We start from the raw sequence: 18,706 nt of genomic DNA on the forward strand, positions 1-18,706 counted from the left end.
TTCACCACACCACTCAGACCAGAGGAAAAATCATCACTTCATCCCATGGCTCTTTGACCCCGGCTTCGACACTGGCCAGAGGATTCAGCCCTCTCATGTCCTCTTGGGACATAAACTGCTCCTCTTTCCCATCCAGGAGTAGACCTGCAGGTCCCTTAGCATTCATAGTAACAGCTCTGGGCTTTGGCAGATCATGACTGGTGTTGGCAGATCCGTATCATGGCCTTGGCCTGAGGTGGTCCCCTGCAGCAAGGCACAGCAGATAGGCCAACAGCTCTGTCGGGCTGGCTTCCACATCCTCACAGGTGAAGCCCTCTGGTTTTCTGGAGAGCCCTTGCAGGCCTTGGGGCCTGCCCCCGTCTTGGCCTGTGCCCTACCCATTTCCTGTTTCTGTTAGTTATGAGCTGAGGAAAAAAATCTCCCAGGTAGACAAAACAAAAAGTTTTGTTTCAGTGTTTTGCTGATTCTTGCATTCTTTGCCACCTGTCCCATGGTTTCATTTGGAGACAGTGTATGCAGTGGTGATGGAGCAAGAACATTTGCACAAAATAAACTACAATAGCAGCTGTTCTTTTTATTTTGAAACACAAAAGCAAAGACATCAACAAGACCACAGTGAAGATGTCCACAAACAGTATTTGGGAGGGGGTCTAGGCCTGGGCATATAAATGCATAAGGGCTACGTTCAGGTGGGTCTCCAAAGCAACACATTTATGGTGGTACTTTTAAATACACTGTATCCTGCTAGAAGGCATTGGACTTGTGGGAAAATTGACATGGCTGCATGTAGTTTGATGAGAATAATATTGGAACATTGCAGTGGACAGGACAGAATCCAGACATCAACCCCAAAGAATACCTTTGAGATAAACTAATGCAGCATTGTGGCAAGGCAAAGAAATCCCTCCTCAGCTTATTAATGCTTTAAAGGAGGAGTAGAGCACAATACCACCAGCTTTCTATCAGATATCAGTAGACAGTCTTCTACTATGCATTGCCACAGTCACTAAGGACAAAGGCAGGCCGACATGCTATTCATTTCTTAAATAAATAAAGACATGTTTTATTCATACCGAGCCATATCCCGTGACATTTGGTAGGATAGTGTGTAGCCTTAAAGAGGCAATGAGCAGCACCTGAGTCACAGATTTAATGAACACAGGTGTGCTCTGCGTGTGAGCGAGGCCACTGCTGTCCGGCATGCTGTAGCACTGAGTGAGACTGATGTACTGGAACAGCCCTCTCTATTTCAACAAGAGGAGCCGTTCCAGGTATCACAGTGGTGTGTTTGGCATTTTGTTTAACACGGAATTCTCTATTTGTTACAAGCAAAAAACATTCCTACCCATAAATGCCTTATAGAGCGTTTAAATGATCTCAGCTATATGGTGAAGTATTTCACTGATACAACTGACAACCCACTGGCAAAAATAACCCTGGAGAAAATACAGATAAGATCAAAGCCTATATGTTTGTGATAGATCTTATCAACCTTCTGCCAGTTTTTGAAATCCTGCAGAGGGTCTGATCCTTATCAGAATAAACATCTTGACCTTGCATCATCAAATGTGTTTGAATTTCTGTAGACAACAAATTAGCAATTGTCAAGATCTGTAGCTACAGCTGCACTGTAACTAAAATTAAACTGAAAAGGAATAAAAAAATAAAAGACTGAATTTTGGTTGTCTGTTCAAATTTGAACAGCTCTGAAATGTTATGTGTTAGAGAGTTGTAGAGGCTATGAGAGAGCTTTTTAATCCAGCAAATATGTCTTGAATTTCTTCATTTTACACAGCCAGTCTGCTTGGTTTGATATCTGCCACTTGCTCCATTCGGTATTCCATACTCATGGATTAACCCACAGACCTCACCCTGACATTGAGCTGCATGATTCTGTCACACATTACAGCAGTCACGAAAATCCTAAATTAATTGTCGCAGGTAGACTTCAGCTTGGGAGCCACAGAGGCTTACTGTGTGTGGCTGAGACTCCTTCGGTCTCACTGAAACTTAATCAGACTTGATTCCCTGTGTATGCCTGAGACTATGAGTGAGACTGGGGTCTCAGTCGTATCTGGTTGAAACTGGATATGACTGAGACCCCCTCTGTCTGACTGAAACTGTATGAGACAGTATTGACTTTGACTGTGGCAGGGTGGGGATGGGAGGGGTAAACCATTACTCCCCCAGCTGGAATTCTTCAGCTGGGTCAGAAATGCCCTCAGTGGGTGAGAAATTCAGATACTGATGAGCTGAGAGGACACTTTTTTCCCCCCGCGCCAGACTTGGAGGAGAGGGAATATTGTTACTGTTCAATAACGACAATTATATACAATCATAATCATAACTAATTTTATCAAAGTGCTCTCCAGGGTAAAAGCAATTCAGCAGATAAAAGCAGGAAACAGCAGAAGGCACTTGGCAAGAAAATGAAAGGAATTAAATGTCAGTAACAAACAAAAGAATAAATAAATAAAAAGGTAAAAGCAAAAGTACATACAGGTTATGTAAAAGGCAACCACAGATGTCGGGCGCCAGTGAGCAGAAGACCGGACCCCCTGAGATCCTGGCCATGGGGAACTGATACTCCTAGCTCTCAGAGTGTGTGAGGAGATTTGGTGATGGAGCAGACTCTGTAGGTGTGTGGGACTGGCTGATGCTATATCAGGTTTTCAAAAACAAGAGAAATTTTGCATGCAGTTTAGTGTGACATTTCACTGACAGCCAGTGCAGGCATGCCAAGACATGATCAATGCAATGCCGTGTTCTTAATTTGGAGAGTATGGGAGTATGACTACTCCACACATTCTAGAGCTGTTAAACAAATATGTCAGGAAGACCAGCAACAAATAGACTGAAGAAAAAACAGAGCACAAATATGTGTACGTGTAGACAGTGGTGTTGTTAGGTCCGATCAATTGGGACTATAGCCCTGAATATTTTAAGCCTAGCCCCGAATATTTTCGCCCTGAAACAGGAGGTGTTTATAGCAAAACAACAGACAGACTGTGTAACACAGCGGAACTTGACTTACAGCGTCCAAAGGTGAGATAATATTTATTTATTATAAAGTTAGATATAACCTCCATAACCTACCAATGCCGATCTCCCTTCAAAAAAAAAGACAAGCCCCAGGCAAACTTGACTTAGCCCCGGATCTTTTCAATAGCTAGAAACGTCCCTGCCACGTAGATGTGCAGGCTCAGAGCAGCCTGGGAGAAAAAGAATGTCTCCTTTCCAGCTTGAGACACCTTCCAGTATGGTGTTTGATAATTGTCAAGTGGTGACTGTGTAAACGCTTTCATCAGAGGAACTGATCTTGCAACACTCAGCAGAATTGAAATCATTTCCATCATTGTTTGTAAAGATGTATTTCAGGCAAATAATCTCAAAAAAAGTTCAGTCAGGTGGTGACAAAGGCTGAATGCAGGCAGCATGAGATGTAGTCAGGTGAGACTCGAAACAGCTGAATATGAACACAAGCCTTCTCACAAATATCTTTCCTTCCTTCCTTTTAGTTTCTGCCTCATTTGCTTTTCTTTTCCTTCTTTCTTTCTCTGAGATTTAGGGTTTGAGTGAGAGCTGTTACATTCAGGGTGTCTGCTGTTGCTCATCTGTGCCTCAGCAGAATATTTTCTCCTCTGAAAATTTCACAAATGTTTCTTACCTCGGGAGTAAGGAGCCACAGTGTGCCTAATTATAACAAAAGAACACCTTTACTCAGCACCCCTCATTCAATTTGCCTGTAGTTTTACCTTTGAAGAAAGTAGTTTTATCTGAAATGATTTGGACGCAGAATGTGAATTTATGTAAATGAAGAAAGGGCATTATGGAGATGAATTGCAGCAGGTGTGGATTTACGGATATGAATGAGAAGCGCGAATACACAAAGGCGAGTCCGTAACAGCTGAAGAACCGACACCAGAACAGCAGTTCACAAACTTTATAACCATGTTTGTGTGTTCACTGATGAAATGACAGTGTCCACCGCAATTTGAGACAGAGCTGCAGAACAAGAGCTCAGTTCAGCCCAGCAGAGATATCAGAGCGTGGTACTGTGGCAAAGGGGATACTGAGGTGCGCTTGAATCCTCGACGCTTGTGGGAATTCTCGGCGTTAGGACCCTGTCGGTGCGACGCTGAGATTTTCAGTGATGCTCTGACGTCATTGCACTAACGGGGCGAGCCGTGTAGTCGGTCGTTGCGGCAGCACTCGAGCAGTGGAACGGCAGCTGCAGCAACGTCGCTGGGGGCTCGCTACCTCCAGGTCGGGCAAAACAGAATTAGTGGGCAAATCACAATAAAACACATAAGCGCGCAGAAATCAGTCACTATGGCCTCGTCCGCTAGCGGAGCGGAGGAAGTCCGCGTGTCAGTGTTGACGCCTCTGAAGTTGGTGGGATTGGTATGTATTTTCCTCGCGTTGTGCCTGGACATCGGGGCCGTGCTAAGCCCTGCGTGGGTCACCGCGGACAACCAGTACTATCTATCTCTGTGGGATTCGTGCTGGAAACCGGCGGCGTCGGAGAGCTGGCGATGCAGCACCACACTGGAGACGGGTGAGATCAGTTGCCGTTTGTCCTCTGGTTATCGTTCACAGGCTACTCGTGTAAAGCACTGCGTAAACATAATTAGGACAAGTGTGAAATCCATATTGCTGTTGGCAGTTCGCGAATATCAAATTGGAATTCGCTGAAAAAAGTGTGGTGACAGGGGTCGGGTTCCAATAAAGCTCCATTGAAATGCATATGAGCACAGGGATGACAAAGCGGCTCCGCGCAGTCCTCTGCTGCTGCACCACGCGCGCACCTTCCTCCACAATGACAGGTTCTCTCCATTTACACCTTCATGTACCCGAGAGGCGCACATTTAGACTGACTGCAGACATGGGGGTGGTACCGTGTCGCACACTATCGCCCCAAGAATTTTATGGCGCTGACGGTTGACAGAAGCGTTTAATACGCAGCTTGGTGTGGAACTCTTGCAGGAATGTGTCTCACATAACGGACTTTTAGAGGAACGCCGTTATTTCTGAAATCGCGTCATTTATTTGAATTAGATGCCAGTTCAAGGCTATCTTTCGCTTCTGCTTGCGAATCTTTTTTTTTTTTCTTTGCGAGATGCGCTGGGTAATGTGGGAATGTTGCTGCGCGAACGATGTGTCTGTCTGGCTTTCATTGCTCTTTGTTGGCTGGAAAAAGGAGTCATTGTTATGTTTCCTTAGTCTTTCCAGGAGCGAGGCGAACTTTTAGAACAGAACTCCCAAGAGTGCCAAATGCCAAGAGATTAGTAACCAGGGAAACGAAGTGGCATACTCTCAAAAGGATTTTTTTCCCACTGAAAAGGAGACTCTCAAATTACACACGTTTTATGCACACAGCATTTTTTGATAGCTATATCGATTAGCATATTGTCCTTTGTATGAGCTTTTTCTTCCTTATATTCGATGTTTTCTGGTGATCGCGTGTCTGCAGGTTGTGTGGTTGCTGACCTATAGTAGTAAGCGGATAGATCTGTTCGTGCAGTGAAACTCCCGGCTGAGTCCGTATAAAGTCATAGTGAGTTGGAGGCAGCATGCCAAAACATGCATTGAACTGTCCAAGAGAACTTTGTGAGTTCTGTTTTTAAATGCTTGCTGTAATGGGTTCCTTTCGGAAGCACTTTGAAAGGTACAATTGTTTATTGGCTATGTTAATCTTAGTTCGGCACAATCGCCTGTACATCGCAGTTTTCACATTTGCCTGCCATCGTTCGGCGACTGAAACACCACAGCACTTGCGCTGGATAACGATAAACAACGAACGTGAGATTAAGCCTTTGACCTGCAGTTAATTTAATTAAACATTGCCACTTTAGTGTTCTGCAGCCCAGCAGAGATCTGCGCTAGAAGCAGCTGTTCAGAGAATCATGTAGGGGAGGAACGTCTTGAAACTCTTTGTGGGGCTGTCATTGCGCTGTCACTTGATCGCTTTGCTGTTGAGGGAAGCGTTTGGGTAGATCGGTATCAGGTGGAAATCGTGTGACCCGTTTTTAGAAGATTGTATCAGGCAGAAATGATTTGACGGTAGGGTACATTATTTTGTATCAGATCTGAAGGCTATTTAATAAACGGTTATGCTGCTACTTAAGCAATTTAATTAAAATCTAAATACTTTAATCAAGTTGCTGTCGCTAATCTGCATTTCCATCTATAATTATGCAGTTTTCAGACAGATAAATCTGTGTTCAGTCACTGCGTTGATGCACAAAACTTAAAGATGGAATTTGTCTCAAGAGCATCTTGATCAGAGCCACTCCCTGATGTGAACCCATGGCTTCAGGGGTCCCTTGTGTTATGCTGGCAGCATTCACTGAATGTTTTTAGCCACTTGTGTTAGGCAGGGTCTACCACACAGACTCACTGTCTTGTTTCTAGGTAATAAAGTTATTTACTCAGCATACTAACAAGGCTCACTGCGCTTCAGCTCAATACAGTTGCCAAGTACAATTCAGCCGAGAAATACAATTCCTATGAAAGGTAAAGCTGCCACTGTGCCTCTCTTCTTCAATAGTGGAAGATTACAGGCCCATGAAAAAGCTATGAAACTAAGTAATAAGTTAATGTTATAGTAATTACGGTGTCCATTTTTAGAAAAGGGCGGTGATAGGGAATCCTGGCCCTGTCGAGGCCTGCATGGAGAGGAGGCCTGCATGGAGAAGTCACTGTGGCAGAGAGGTCAGCCTAGATGTCAGGATGACACAGACTCTCAGGGAGCTTGTCCACACTCTCCTACCTCATGTAAATGTATCATTTGCTTATCCTGTAGGCCTGATAAGGTACAGATGCAATTGGATGCAGAAGGTTGTTTAGCAGTCGTTCTTGAGTCCACCTTGCTTTCCCCATCTTTGAGAGCTGCAGTCGAAGCGGTGTATGTTTGCTACATTAGTGGAGTCCTCTCTGAACACACGGCTGATGTAGTTCACGTCCTCCTCTTTATCACACTCGCGGTGCCATTCTGCTCGGCCCTGATTTCACATTCGTGCTAATGATGCATATCTTGGTGTTTAATGAGACCTGAGAGTAGAGCAATATTGGGTGCAGAGTCCTGAAAGCATGCAGGGCCTTGCAGATGTGCAGATCCACATGTTTGTTTCCCCCTCTGTCTGTGCTGATAAAAATGCCTCGGTTGCTGCATTCCTTTACTTTGATAATTACTCCTCCACCTCACAGGAGTGGTTCGATGGATCATTACTTCACTACCCAGTTGTCCAGAATTAGTCGTAGTCTTTCTTTTCTCTATTCCTGCCTGTGCTCATCTTTCTGGGACTAGAGCTAGGTCATTGACAAACTGCAGATATTTTAGGAGAGAAGTAGTTTCCACTGAATGATAGTTCTCTTCATTTTCCAGTCTACAGCCCTCGGAAAGAGCAGCGAAGTGTAGAAAGCTCTGGTGTACTCCTGCTAAAATGTGGAAGTCTTACCAATGTTTGTCATTGGTAATGTGGAACTCCCCCCCCCCCCCCCCCCCCCCCCCCCCCCAAAAAAAAAAAAAAAAATCTTGCAAGTTCTTTATCAGGTTAATAATCCATACAGTAAGACCATGATGCTTCAGAAGTTTAGGTGTCCCCACCTAAACTTTCAGATGTTTATCTGTTTTAACTGCACAAAGTTAATCTATTGGGAACTCTGCCATCATACTCACCGTTCAATAATTATCCTGCGGGTAGCAATATGATCTCTAGAGGACATTTTCTTACCGCACCCAGCCAGTATCTTTCACAGTGTCTCCTTTAATCCTCACAGCATCTTACCTTGTCCTGTCCTCCAATCTCTGGTTGGTCTGGTTGGTTATTGAATTGGGAATTGACAGGAGCTTAATTCCTCCCTTTTTCTAACGCAGCATAGAGCACACAGTTTTTACAGTCTGTCTTTCACTTAGCTGGGGCTTTATTTGTCCTCCATCCTGGCTTTTTTTAGTCGGCAGGTTGTTCGAGGACATAAGCAGAAGCATTAACTCATTGCTTCCAAAATCAGGTAGTAGTTCATCTGCTCCTCCTCAGGTAGCTGTTTATCTGTTTTACCAGGCTTCCTTATAATAATTCCCTCTTTGCATGTTCTACTACATGATGTAATAAAAATTTGGCACCATCAGTATAGCTGTGAATTTGGACAGAAAAATCTGCTTCCTGGAAGTTCTCTCTCAGGCACTCTATTTGCTGAGATTCTTGTAGTGGGGTGGGACCCTGTTTGTCTATATCTGGCCAGTTAGAGCTCTTGTTCCATCCCTGTCCTGTGATTTCGTACAGGCTCGCTAGGGTAGCCTTTACTGAACTATTTTTTGACTACCTGGTTCATCAGCTGGTATTCCCACCAGTGTCTCTCTTTCTTTGAGCTGTCTGTTTCCCTGTTAAACCTGTGTTTAATATCGTGTTTCAGTCTCCTTCCATGTATTATTTTTTCAAAAGGGTTTTCCTTCCTCGCTTCCCTGTGCATTTATGTGCGTGCAATCTTACATACTTCCCTCCTTGCATTCCTCACTTCGCAGTGTTTGTAATCTACTGCTGTGCGGACCAAAGTATCCTGTTCTCAGACCTCCTCTGTGGCCTGCCACCTGCCCTGTTCACAGTTACCGACTTCATCCAGAATTCCCCCCAATAAATGGTTTTGACTGGAATCGATACCAGCACCTCTTTTTTTGCTGTGACATCCAAAAGCACTCCTCTCCATTTCTTGGTGACAGCTATTTGATCAATTTGTTTCTCCACTCCAGGATCTTGAGTCTTCTAAGTAGCTTTGTGCGTGTGCTTCGGTTACCTTTCTGTTAGAATAGCTCCGGGGGATTCCGAGACATGCAATCCTGCTTGCCATGACAGGGTACCAGTACATAGGGAGGCATTGTACTAGGTAAGGAGCTGCAGATCAGGAACATACAGTAGTCCCTTGTCAAAATATGGGAATTACATTCCTGAGTGTAATTCAGCCTGTGGTTGACATATCCGCACTTTTCTCAGTCTCGAGTCGATGGGAAATTGGAGGTTAGGGGGAACGTTGCTTGTGAGTCAAGTCTGCAATTCTGTAGTGTATACACTAGTGTTTAAAATATCCAACTTATACCTCAAAACAACACATTTACTTGCATTATACATTGGTTAAAAGACTTGGTGTCAACAAGAACAACCCAGTATCAAACAGTACAGAGGACAATAACAGTGTTGGCATCAACACAGCTGTGTTGGCTGGCATAGATAATAACAAGCCTCAGATGCTAATGAAACTACATTTATATTTACATTTACATTTATTCATTTGGCAGATCATTTAATCCAAAGTGACTTACAAGTGAGGCAGAGTACAACACAAGCAAGAAGCCATATAAGGAGTCAACAATATTAGAAGTGCTACAAGACCAAGTTTCAATACTTAGTCAGACAAGGTTCAAGCTAGTTGTTAGAGACACACATGCATGAGCTGTGTCTTCAGTTAGCTGACAACAACAGACCCAATGAAACAGACCAGCATAGTTTAACCTGATGAATACAAAGACAAATATTTAACAACAGGGGAAGTATCCCTCCAAAGGCTAATCAGACTGATGATACATTCTTACGGTCTCCCCTTAACAGCACATCTCCCTGTGTCCAAAATCGCTGACCACACTGTACAGACTGAATACATTGTGATTAAAAACAGAACTTTTTTTATACATTTCAAGGATAAATTCACAGTCATTTTCTTGAACTCTTTCTCATGACAGTTCTGCTTCCACACACAGTAATAGCAACAGACAGTAGACATGAAATAGATAATAATGCCAGTGATGGAAAAAATTGCATACTGTCAGATGTGGACCAGTGGAAGACTGCTGTTGGTGAAACTGTATACTATTAATAAATTCTGTGAAATCATAACTGCAACGGAGTAAACTGTGATTAGTGAGGGACTGGCATATTCTTCTGGTATATGTGAGAACCTAACTAAACTACAACAAATCAAAGCAATACATGTCAAACAACTCTTAAAGCACAGATCTACAGCTGAGCAGGGGTCAAAGCACAGATCTGTGAGCAATCAGTGCTACACTTATGTGTCTGAATGTTGCAGCTATGTAACTATGACATCTTGACTAGTCATTTTTCTGTTGTTGATGGGTGACCAAGTGTAATTTAATCGTACATTTCATTTATCCGTTTACTCTATTTATCTGGTCACCTAATTCATCAAATATCAGTCAGTGTTTAGAATTCAGTGGTTACATACTGGTTCAGAAATAGCTAGTTTGGAGACAGGAACATGAAAAAATTATGTAAGCCATATATTACTTGAACACATGAGGCTGACCAAAGAAATTTGTTGTGGTATTCGTTGAACTCCTGAACATGCACAATATCTATCTTTTTCTATTTAAAAATCTGCCTCAGTCCACTGTACATTTAAGACACGCACGTCTGATCTCAAAATGTCTCTTATAAAACTCACCGTTGAAATGTCAGCTAGGAGTGACTGGACGTGAGTGGAGACATGGTATTATTTAATAAGTGCATTTGGTGAAAAGCACCCTGCTGTAGAGTAGGCATTTGAGTTAAAATTATTCATTAAAGTGGCGGAAACTACAATGGAAAATGGCTGATTATACAGTGCGGCAAATTCAACTTTTTTTGTTTGTCTTATGCCCTTGGGTTGTTGTGATCTAATTTCAGAAGAATTTATGCATTGCTATTTTTGTTCAGTAACAGAAGCGTGTCCACATTCTTTTAGACAAGACCTTGCTTCGCTGACAAACTGCCCCTGCCTTGCTGAGCACCCTTTTGCTTTGGGATTGATGTCGCCAGAATGCTTAAAACAGTCATGCCAAACGAGCAAGCTTCAGGAACCCTTTGCATTGCCATTCCACCACATGAGCAGATCCTCTTGCATGCTGAGAGGTACTGTAGCTCTGTGTAATAAATGTTAGTTTCACATCCAGTGCCATCAGCCTGGGAACCGGCTGGTTTCTCCAGCACGGGAGTGGGGATTTGCCAAATGCACGATAATTCAAAAGTTTCCTCTGTTTTCATATTTCTCCACTTGGCCCCAGTGTCCCATTCAGCAGAAGCAGCTACATTTCTTGGAAGCTGACAAGCTCTCACACTGACACTAGGAAGTATTTTTTTTCAAGCAGGGAATAATTAATGCATGGAATAGCTTGTAGAGGAAGCAGAGATCCTTAGAGCTTTCAGATCCAGTCATGACACAGTGCTGGGCTATAGGAAAAATGAGGAGCCGAAGTGGGCTGAGTGTCGTTTTCTCATCAACGTACTTCTTGAGTTACGTTCGTTACGGTCTGGAATGTCAGAAATACAAGGTTGTAGAACTGCAGATCAATGATAATATGAGAGGGCTACCACTATTAGCAGTTAAAAATGTGCTATGTCCATTATGCAGTAGACACAGAATTTTCAAGATACTGTTTTTGCATTTGCATGGAAAAAGAGTTACTCTCTTATATATGTGTCATATAGCAGTTGTTCAAATGGATAATGTATATAGTATCAAACCATTTAGATGGACTGATCAATTGTTTTAGCTTTTAGGGCAAAGGCTAAACTCTTTGTGTTGCATAGGTACAGTATGAGGTGTGTAACTGTAAGTACGTGGATGGCGTGCTTGTCCTAGGTTTTACTGCCTGCATAGTATAGCTGAATCCAAATCAACATGCCCAGTTTTATCTTGCTAAAGCAACTGTGCAGTGTTCACTGTTTAATTCGTTTTATGCTAGTAGCCATGCAATAAATTAACTGGCTGTGGATACTTATCAGTTTCATTTTTTAAATGCTCAAATTCATTAATTTATTCATTCATCTCCAAAAGATCAATGCTGCCATTTTTATCACTGAGTTAATGATAATGGAAAAATTTTGGCCTTTCTGAAAGAATAAAGTTATATGTCATTCTTTGTGGGTTTACTACAGAACTGTGCACAATAATTACAATTAAATAGCTGTCATCCTGGAAAACAACTACTACACTAATAATAATAATAATAATGATAATAATAATAATAATAATAATATAGAAATGAAGTTTTGCTTCGGTAGGCCAAAATGGCTGATTTTAAAAGGGGGCCATTTGTTCAGTTTAGAAACAATCTGTGGACAACTTTTAAACAGGAGTCTCCAAAGAACAAATTAGTGAAAGTGGCATTTCAATATGTTAAACAGTCAAAGAGATGTTGTCATTTAAGCGCTGTGGGTATCATTGATAATAATCAGCAAAATTGCTTAAAAATTCAAAGGCTTAATTGTAACAAGGCGATGTTCCTTAATGCATCAATATGTTCTCCGGAAACGTGTTAGTGTATGTATAATAGACTTCATACTTATAGGTACAATGGTTATCACTTTAGACCCCATTCACATTTACACTGTAAATTGATTGGGATTCTGTGGTTGTTTTCTTCCAGACAGAGACTATCTGGGAATAACTTTTGAGAGACAGAACGAAAGAAGAAATTAGTGGTAGTCCCATGTTGATATATCAGATAGTCAAGGTGTTTTAGTGTTTTTGACACACTAAAATGGTGGCAAATACAAAACAAATACAAAAACAAGACCAAAACATATTTTGAGGCATATTTGAAACCTGCATACACAGAGAATTAAACACATTATGGCAGTCGTACTTTGTGACCTATAGGTACAATTTGTTCATCCCATAGCTCACTATAATCCTGCCAGGTCTAATGAATTTTCAGTGAACTGTGTGGATTTCATAATCCTTTTTCAAAAGCGTTCCTGTACCTTCTGTGCTTGGCCCCACAAAAATATGGTCAGGATAAAAACAGTACGATTCCAGAACCTTCAGTGCTTGGCCCCCTGATAAAGACTTTAGCTGTTAGTTTAGTTTAGAACAAATATCACAAGGAATTAACATAACAGGTGGGGATCATCATTATCATGGTGCGGCTTATTGAATCGCACAGTATGTGAAATGCAGCTAGTCACTGACAGGCATGTTTGTATCTTTTTGTGAATGGTGACTAATTGGCTTTGACAACCCCCTTTGTTACTTCCAGACAAGGTCAGTCTTTTTATCACTTATACATCTATGCAAATTGAAAACAAAAGATGTGGATTATTATTTCATCTTTGCCTGAAGTGCCTCTTTGGTATTAAAATAAAGATAAATTTAAAATAAACATTTTTGATTTCATTTAAATGTAAAATTAGCTTAGAGTTGTTTTTTTTTTCTTCTACAGGGAAGATGAAAGTAATTGAGGGACAGTGGGGTGAAATCATGAACCAATGTTAGGACAGGACTGCTTAAGGATAGATTTTTAAACACACAACTCACTGAAGCTAAAAAAAACAGCTCCATCAGATCTAATTAATTGAGAGCTCAGCCGGAACAGAATTCAGAATGCACGCTAGCTCCCGAGGCCCACGGCTGAAAAGCCCTGCCTTAAAATGTCAGAATAGTAAACAAAACGGTGAGACTACAGCCAAGCGGCACACGAAAGTTTCATGTATTGTAGAAAACTTTCCCAACCGGCCCTCTCCCTGTATCAGTGCAAAACGGTTTGGCTTCCAGACTCCGTGCGACAGTTTGACAAACTGTGGGGAAGTGTGCCAGGAAGGGGGGATTTTGGCTCACAAACGGTGAGGTTTTGTTTTGCGCGTTTGGCAAGCCTGTTGAAGCCTGCGTTGTACAGAAAAGTTTGGTAGTTGCTTTCTGTAACTGAGAAATGGAGGTACAGCTGACATGCTTTCGTTATTCAACTAGCTGGCTTGGCCTACAGCTTTAAGCTACAGTACGCATTGACATGGTACTGTAGAAGTTTGCATCACTAGTTCCACCATGTTGATATATGTTATGTATAATATAATATGTTGTATTATAATTATGTTACACATTGATTTATGCTATATCCTGGTTTGAGTCAGACTTTCATAATTCACAACATTTGTTTAGGTCATTGGAAGGAAAAAACGCAGTGGGGTGGATACATTGATGACACTCATGTGCGTTTAAGTTTGTAATATTGTACAAATAAGTACAAAATAAACACATCAATTGTAGCATGTTTTTAAGAATAATGTAGTACTTTTGTCTATTGATTCGGAAATGTAGTGACTTACGTGGCTGTCATTTCTAGTGGTACTAAACAACAAGCAATGGTCGATTAGTTATGAAGAAATATAGTTATAATAATATAAGTTCTCTCTCTGTCTGTCTGGCTTTTTCCCATGAGCATATTTTCTTACGAAAAGGTCATCATTGTCTCCGTTAGCAGAGTTTTCCTGTGAGAACGTGTATGCTTCCTTTCAGGATAAGTATGTGTGCTTTCGCCCTTGTTTCTCGACATTCGCTCTTAATGTGATTGCGTCTGGCTTGACTAGGTCAGAGTGACTGTATTGGGCAGCAGTGGGTCAGTGTGTCTTACCTCAGTGGGTCAGTGTGATTGTATTGAACTGCAGCGAGCGACCATACAACCACATTCTCCTCAGCGAGTGTGCTTCCCCCTTTAGTCACCATGCTCTGTCCCCAGCGACTATTCCCTCTCCCCAAGTGACCATTCCCTCTCTTCCAGCGACTGTTACCTCTCCCCTTGTGACCGTCCCTCTCCCCCAGTGACCGTTCCCTCTCCCTTAGCGACCGTCCTCTCTCCCCCAGTGACTGTGCCATGCTTTCTCGCTCTATGACTGTGCCTTCTTCCCCTACAACTGTGCTTTCTTTCTCCGTGACGGTGCTCTTGTCCCCAGAGACTGTTGTTTCCCTGCTAGCGACTGTGCTTTTTTCCCCCATGACTATGCTGTCTTCCTCTTTGACCGTGCTCTCACCCTCACCGATTGCACTCCTGTCTCCAACGACTGTTCTCCTGTCTCCTGCGACTGTTCTGTCTTCCAGTATGACCACGCTTTCTTCCCTTGTGACTTGGCTGTCTTCTGTCTTCCCCTGTGACCGTGCTGTCTTCCCCTGGGACCGTGCTGTCTTCCCCTGGGACCGTGCTGTCTTCCCTTGTGACTTGGCTGTCTTCCCCTGTGACCGTGCTGTCTTCCCCTGGGACCGTGCTTGTCTTCCTCTATGACCGTGCTCTTTTCCTCAGCGACTGTGCTCCTGTCTCCAGCAACTGTTCTTTCTTCCTCAGCGACCGTGCTCTCTCCCCCAGTGACCATGCCCTCCCACTCAGCGACTGTGAGGAGGTGGAGAGAGTGCTGCTGAAACAGATGAAATATGAATGAGACTCGGTGAAAACACTCTGAAGAGCAGAGCTGTACAGTCTGTCTTCACATCATATTAGAGTCAACAGCACACAGAGAGGGGAAATTAGACCAGAGAATAGACTAGTCTCTAACCCCTGCATGAGTCCAAACATCCTCTCTAATCACTAATCCCCCCCGTGATCCGTAACCCATCCGCGGTTCACCAGCCCCCCTCCCCCTCCTCTAACCCCCAACCTGTCCACAAAATCCCTCCCCTTCCCAGTCCAGCTGATTGGGAGTCAGCTCTATGGCTTTATTCATGACTAATTACTCTTATTAGAACAGCTGTGCCCTTGAAAGATCACAGTCAAGCTGTCCCTGTGTGAGTTTCAGGGTCTCTACTCCGTAGGTGAGGGGGTGCTCTAAAGCTGAGTGTTCCACAGCTGATTATTCTCAAAGGCCGAGTCGTTTGATTAGCCCTTGGCTTCTGAAAGATAGAATGCCCTTGAGGTGCCAATCAGACAGCTGTCACAGTAGCGGAGGCTCAGCCGAGGATGGGCGCCACGCAGGGGATGAAAGCTGTTGTGAAAAGCACCTGAAGCAGTGGGCAATTCGTCTGCTCGAGAGCCGCGTATCTCAGTCCGCCACGTCCCTCTGTGGGAAGTGTGTACGTGACTGCGCATGGCTGGGTCTCGGAGGAGGCAGAGTGAGAATTCACGCCGTCAGGAATCTGGAGACTGTGGCAGAACGGTGCGAGGAAGACTCACTGTCCTGCCTACCACTGGCTCAGTCCCAGATGGAGAGGAGCATCAGCCAATCAATAATAGCCTCATGGGCAGCAGAGAGTATGGGGAAGGTTCTGCGCTATGTCTTGTCTTGCTGTGTCAGAAGACATGGACATTACGCCGTGTTTGCCTTGGCAAAACATGTTCTTATTTCAGGAGAATGGTAAATATTAAAAAATACGTAATAATGCTGTGAAACGTCTAGTCTTGGGAGCAACTGCTGTCTCAATGGCTAGGCATTCTATTACTTTCTTGTCATTCGCTGTGGTCAGGTGGATTGCTGTACTGTGGTGTATTTACAGAGCCAAATAGCACTCAATTGCATGTACCTAAGTGTTCCCCTACCCCCTTCCTCTCTCTCTCTCTCCCTCTCTCTCCTCTCTCTCTCTCTCTCTCTCTCTCTGCAGACTGGCAGATTGCCACGCTGGCCTTGTTGCTGGGCGGAGCCACCCTCATTCTCATCTCCTTCCTAGTGGGCCTGGTGTCTGTGTGCGTTGGGTCCAGGAGACGCTTCTACAGACCTGTCGCTGTGATGCTGTTTGCTGCTGGTAACATACATACACACACTTCCACGTCCACACGCACACACACAGTTACAGGAAAGAGGTCAGGGATCTGTACCCCCCAAAGTGAAGTTATTTATACATTTTTACCTGCAGCAGTCTCTGTCTCTTTCCCTCTCTCTCAAAGTCTCTCAAGATCTCTTTTGGAGTGGAATTCAGAATTAGCTTTACTGACATGACAATAAGCAGCGTTTGGTTGCCAAAACACTTCACAACAAAATAGTCTAAAAGAATTACTTTCATCCACTGTACAACCCTCTCTTAGAGGATTGACTATAGAGACCACCTCTTAATTTTGGAGCCATCCCCTTGATTATATCTGCTGAGCAGATGGTGTGGGCCATAGTCTGAAGCCTGCAGGAGGCGGCTGTTTCAACAGAAGAATCAAAACAACACAATACTCATATTGTTAATTACATAAATCTGTTATTGAGAGGAAAGGTATACCGTTAATATAATAATATATATATATACAGTATATATATATATATATATATATATGAATATGAAGAAAATACAACACACGTTGGGAGTTACTGAAATTAAGAATAGATGTGTTTTCCACAGCTAGTGACAGACAGGCTGGGCTGTTCTGGCGTTGTGATTATCACATTCAGTCTTTTTTGTGCAATGGGGAATGATTCCTGAAAATGTCTAGAAATATTTTGCCTTAGATTTGGTACATTTCTCAGTGTAAGAGAAGACGCATCTCTGTCTCTCATGTCACGATGTTCCCACTGCGTACTGTGATGTCTGATGTCCTCTTCATTGACAGGGTCACTGCATATGTACTGTTATACACTGGGGCCTGTCTCACCAGACTGTCTTTCTCATTGTGGCAATGACAGTTATTTCTCTCTCTCATTGTCTCGCCCTCTCTTTCTGTCTCCTCCTTCTCTCTCACTCTCGCACTCTTTCACTCTTTTAGTGGTGCTCCAGGTGTGCAGTCTGGTTCTCTACCCCATCAAGTTCATTGAGACCATCAGTCTGAGAATTTACCATGAGTTTAACTGGGGTTATGGCCTGGCCTGGGGAGCCACCATCTTCTCCTTTGGGGCGGCCCTCCTGTACTGCCTGAATCCCAAGAACTACGAAGACTACTACTGACCCCGTGAGAGGGCCCAGACGAGCAGTGTACCCACAACGCACCCCCATTTCCTTTACACGCAGCTGTCTGTGATAGCAGCCCACACCCTGAGCTTTTCTCTGCAGAACTGACCATCCTAACAAAGACACGGCACCTGCAGAATGGGAGCACCCTTAAGAACGTCAGAGTCCCTTCAGAAATGACCATCCTAGTTTCTAAAGAACTGACCAGCTGAACAACAACATGGTTTCTGCAGAACTGACTATCCTAATAAAGACACTGTCTCTGCATCACTCCCCCTGCTAAGACACATATGTTGTCTGCTGAGCTCATCAACCTAACACATACAAATGCACGCGCATGCACACATGCATGCACACAAGCACACACATATGATCATTTGGGCTCTGTTTCACTGACCATCCTAACACACAGTGAGTGCAGAACTGACCATCCCAACACACAAAAGCACACTGGCTCTCCAAAACCGACCATCAGAACAATAACAGCACTGTCCCCGGTAGAACTGACCATCCTAACACACAATCTCTGCAGAACTGACCATTTTAAAAATACATGGTCTTTGCAGAACAGACCATCCTAACAACAACATGGTCTCTGCTGAACTGATAAACTGACCAGCACACGCTCACTCACAGACTGTGCTGGACTGACCATCCCGGTAAAGACAGAGCCTCTGCAGTACTCCCCATCCTTACAGAGACATGACACACATACACACCTGACCACCAGACACTCACACACACAGTGTCTGCAGAACTGACCATGGTTTTAAAAGCACGGAGGAAGGGAAGGGAATAAAATAGACCTTGTCAAACATGTTTCCCTTACCGATTTCACAGTTTTTCTACAGCTCAACCAGTTGTCATTACTGAAAGGACTGACACTATACTATAGTATGTAAAAACAGGAGCTCAGAGTGGGGCCTTGATATGCTCTTTGTAGATTCTTGGACTAGACTAGAGAGACTGTTTTCCTCTCACACTGTAGATCATTCTAAAAAAAAACCATAAGAGATGTTTGTGGCAAAGGCTCGTGGGATACTACTACTGTTTGTGTGAGTATGCTGTGACCATGGAAACCTCTTGTGAT

The 18,706-nt window shown here is 43.4% G+C and overlaps 1 protein-coding gene across 1 annotated transcript; it reads left to right on the forward strand.

Annotated features, from left to right (window-relative positions):
• The first annotated feature begins 4,169 nt into the window (after positions 1 to 4,169).
• tmem47 (transmembrane protein 47) lies at positions 4,170 to 18,355 on the forward strand. Its single transcript, XM_036541356.1, has 3 exons — positions 4,170 to 4,558; positions 16,351 to 16,491; positions 17,435 to 18,355. The coding sequence occupies exons 1-3, from the start codon at positions 4,333 to 4,335 to the stop codon at positions 17,611 to 17,613; spliced, it is 546 nt and encodes a 181-aa protein (XP_036397249.1). The 5' UTR covers positions 4,170 to 4,332; the 3' UTR covers positions 17,614 to 18,355.
• The last annotated feature ends 351 nt before the right edge of the window (positions 18,356 to 18,706 follow it).

The sequence above is a fragment of the Megalops cyprinoides genome, chromosome 11, assembly GCF_013368585.1.
Source record: "Megalops cyprinoides isolate fMegCyp1 chromosome 11, fMegCyp1.pri, whole genome shotgun sequence".
Classification (NCBI taxonomy): Eukaryota; Metazoa; Chordata; class Actinopteri; order Elopiformes; family Megalopidae; genus Megalops; species Megalops cyprinoides.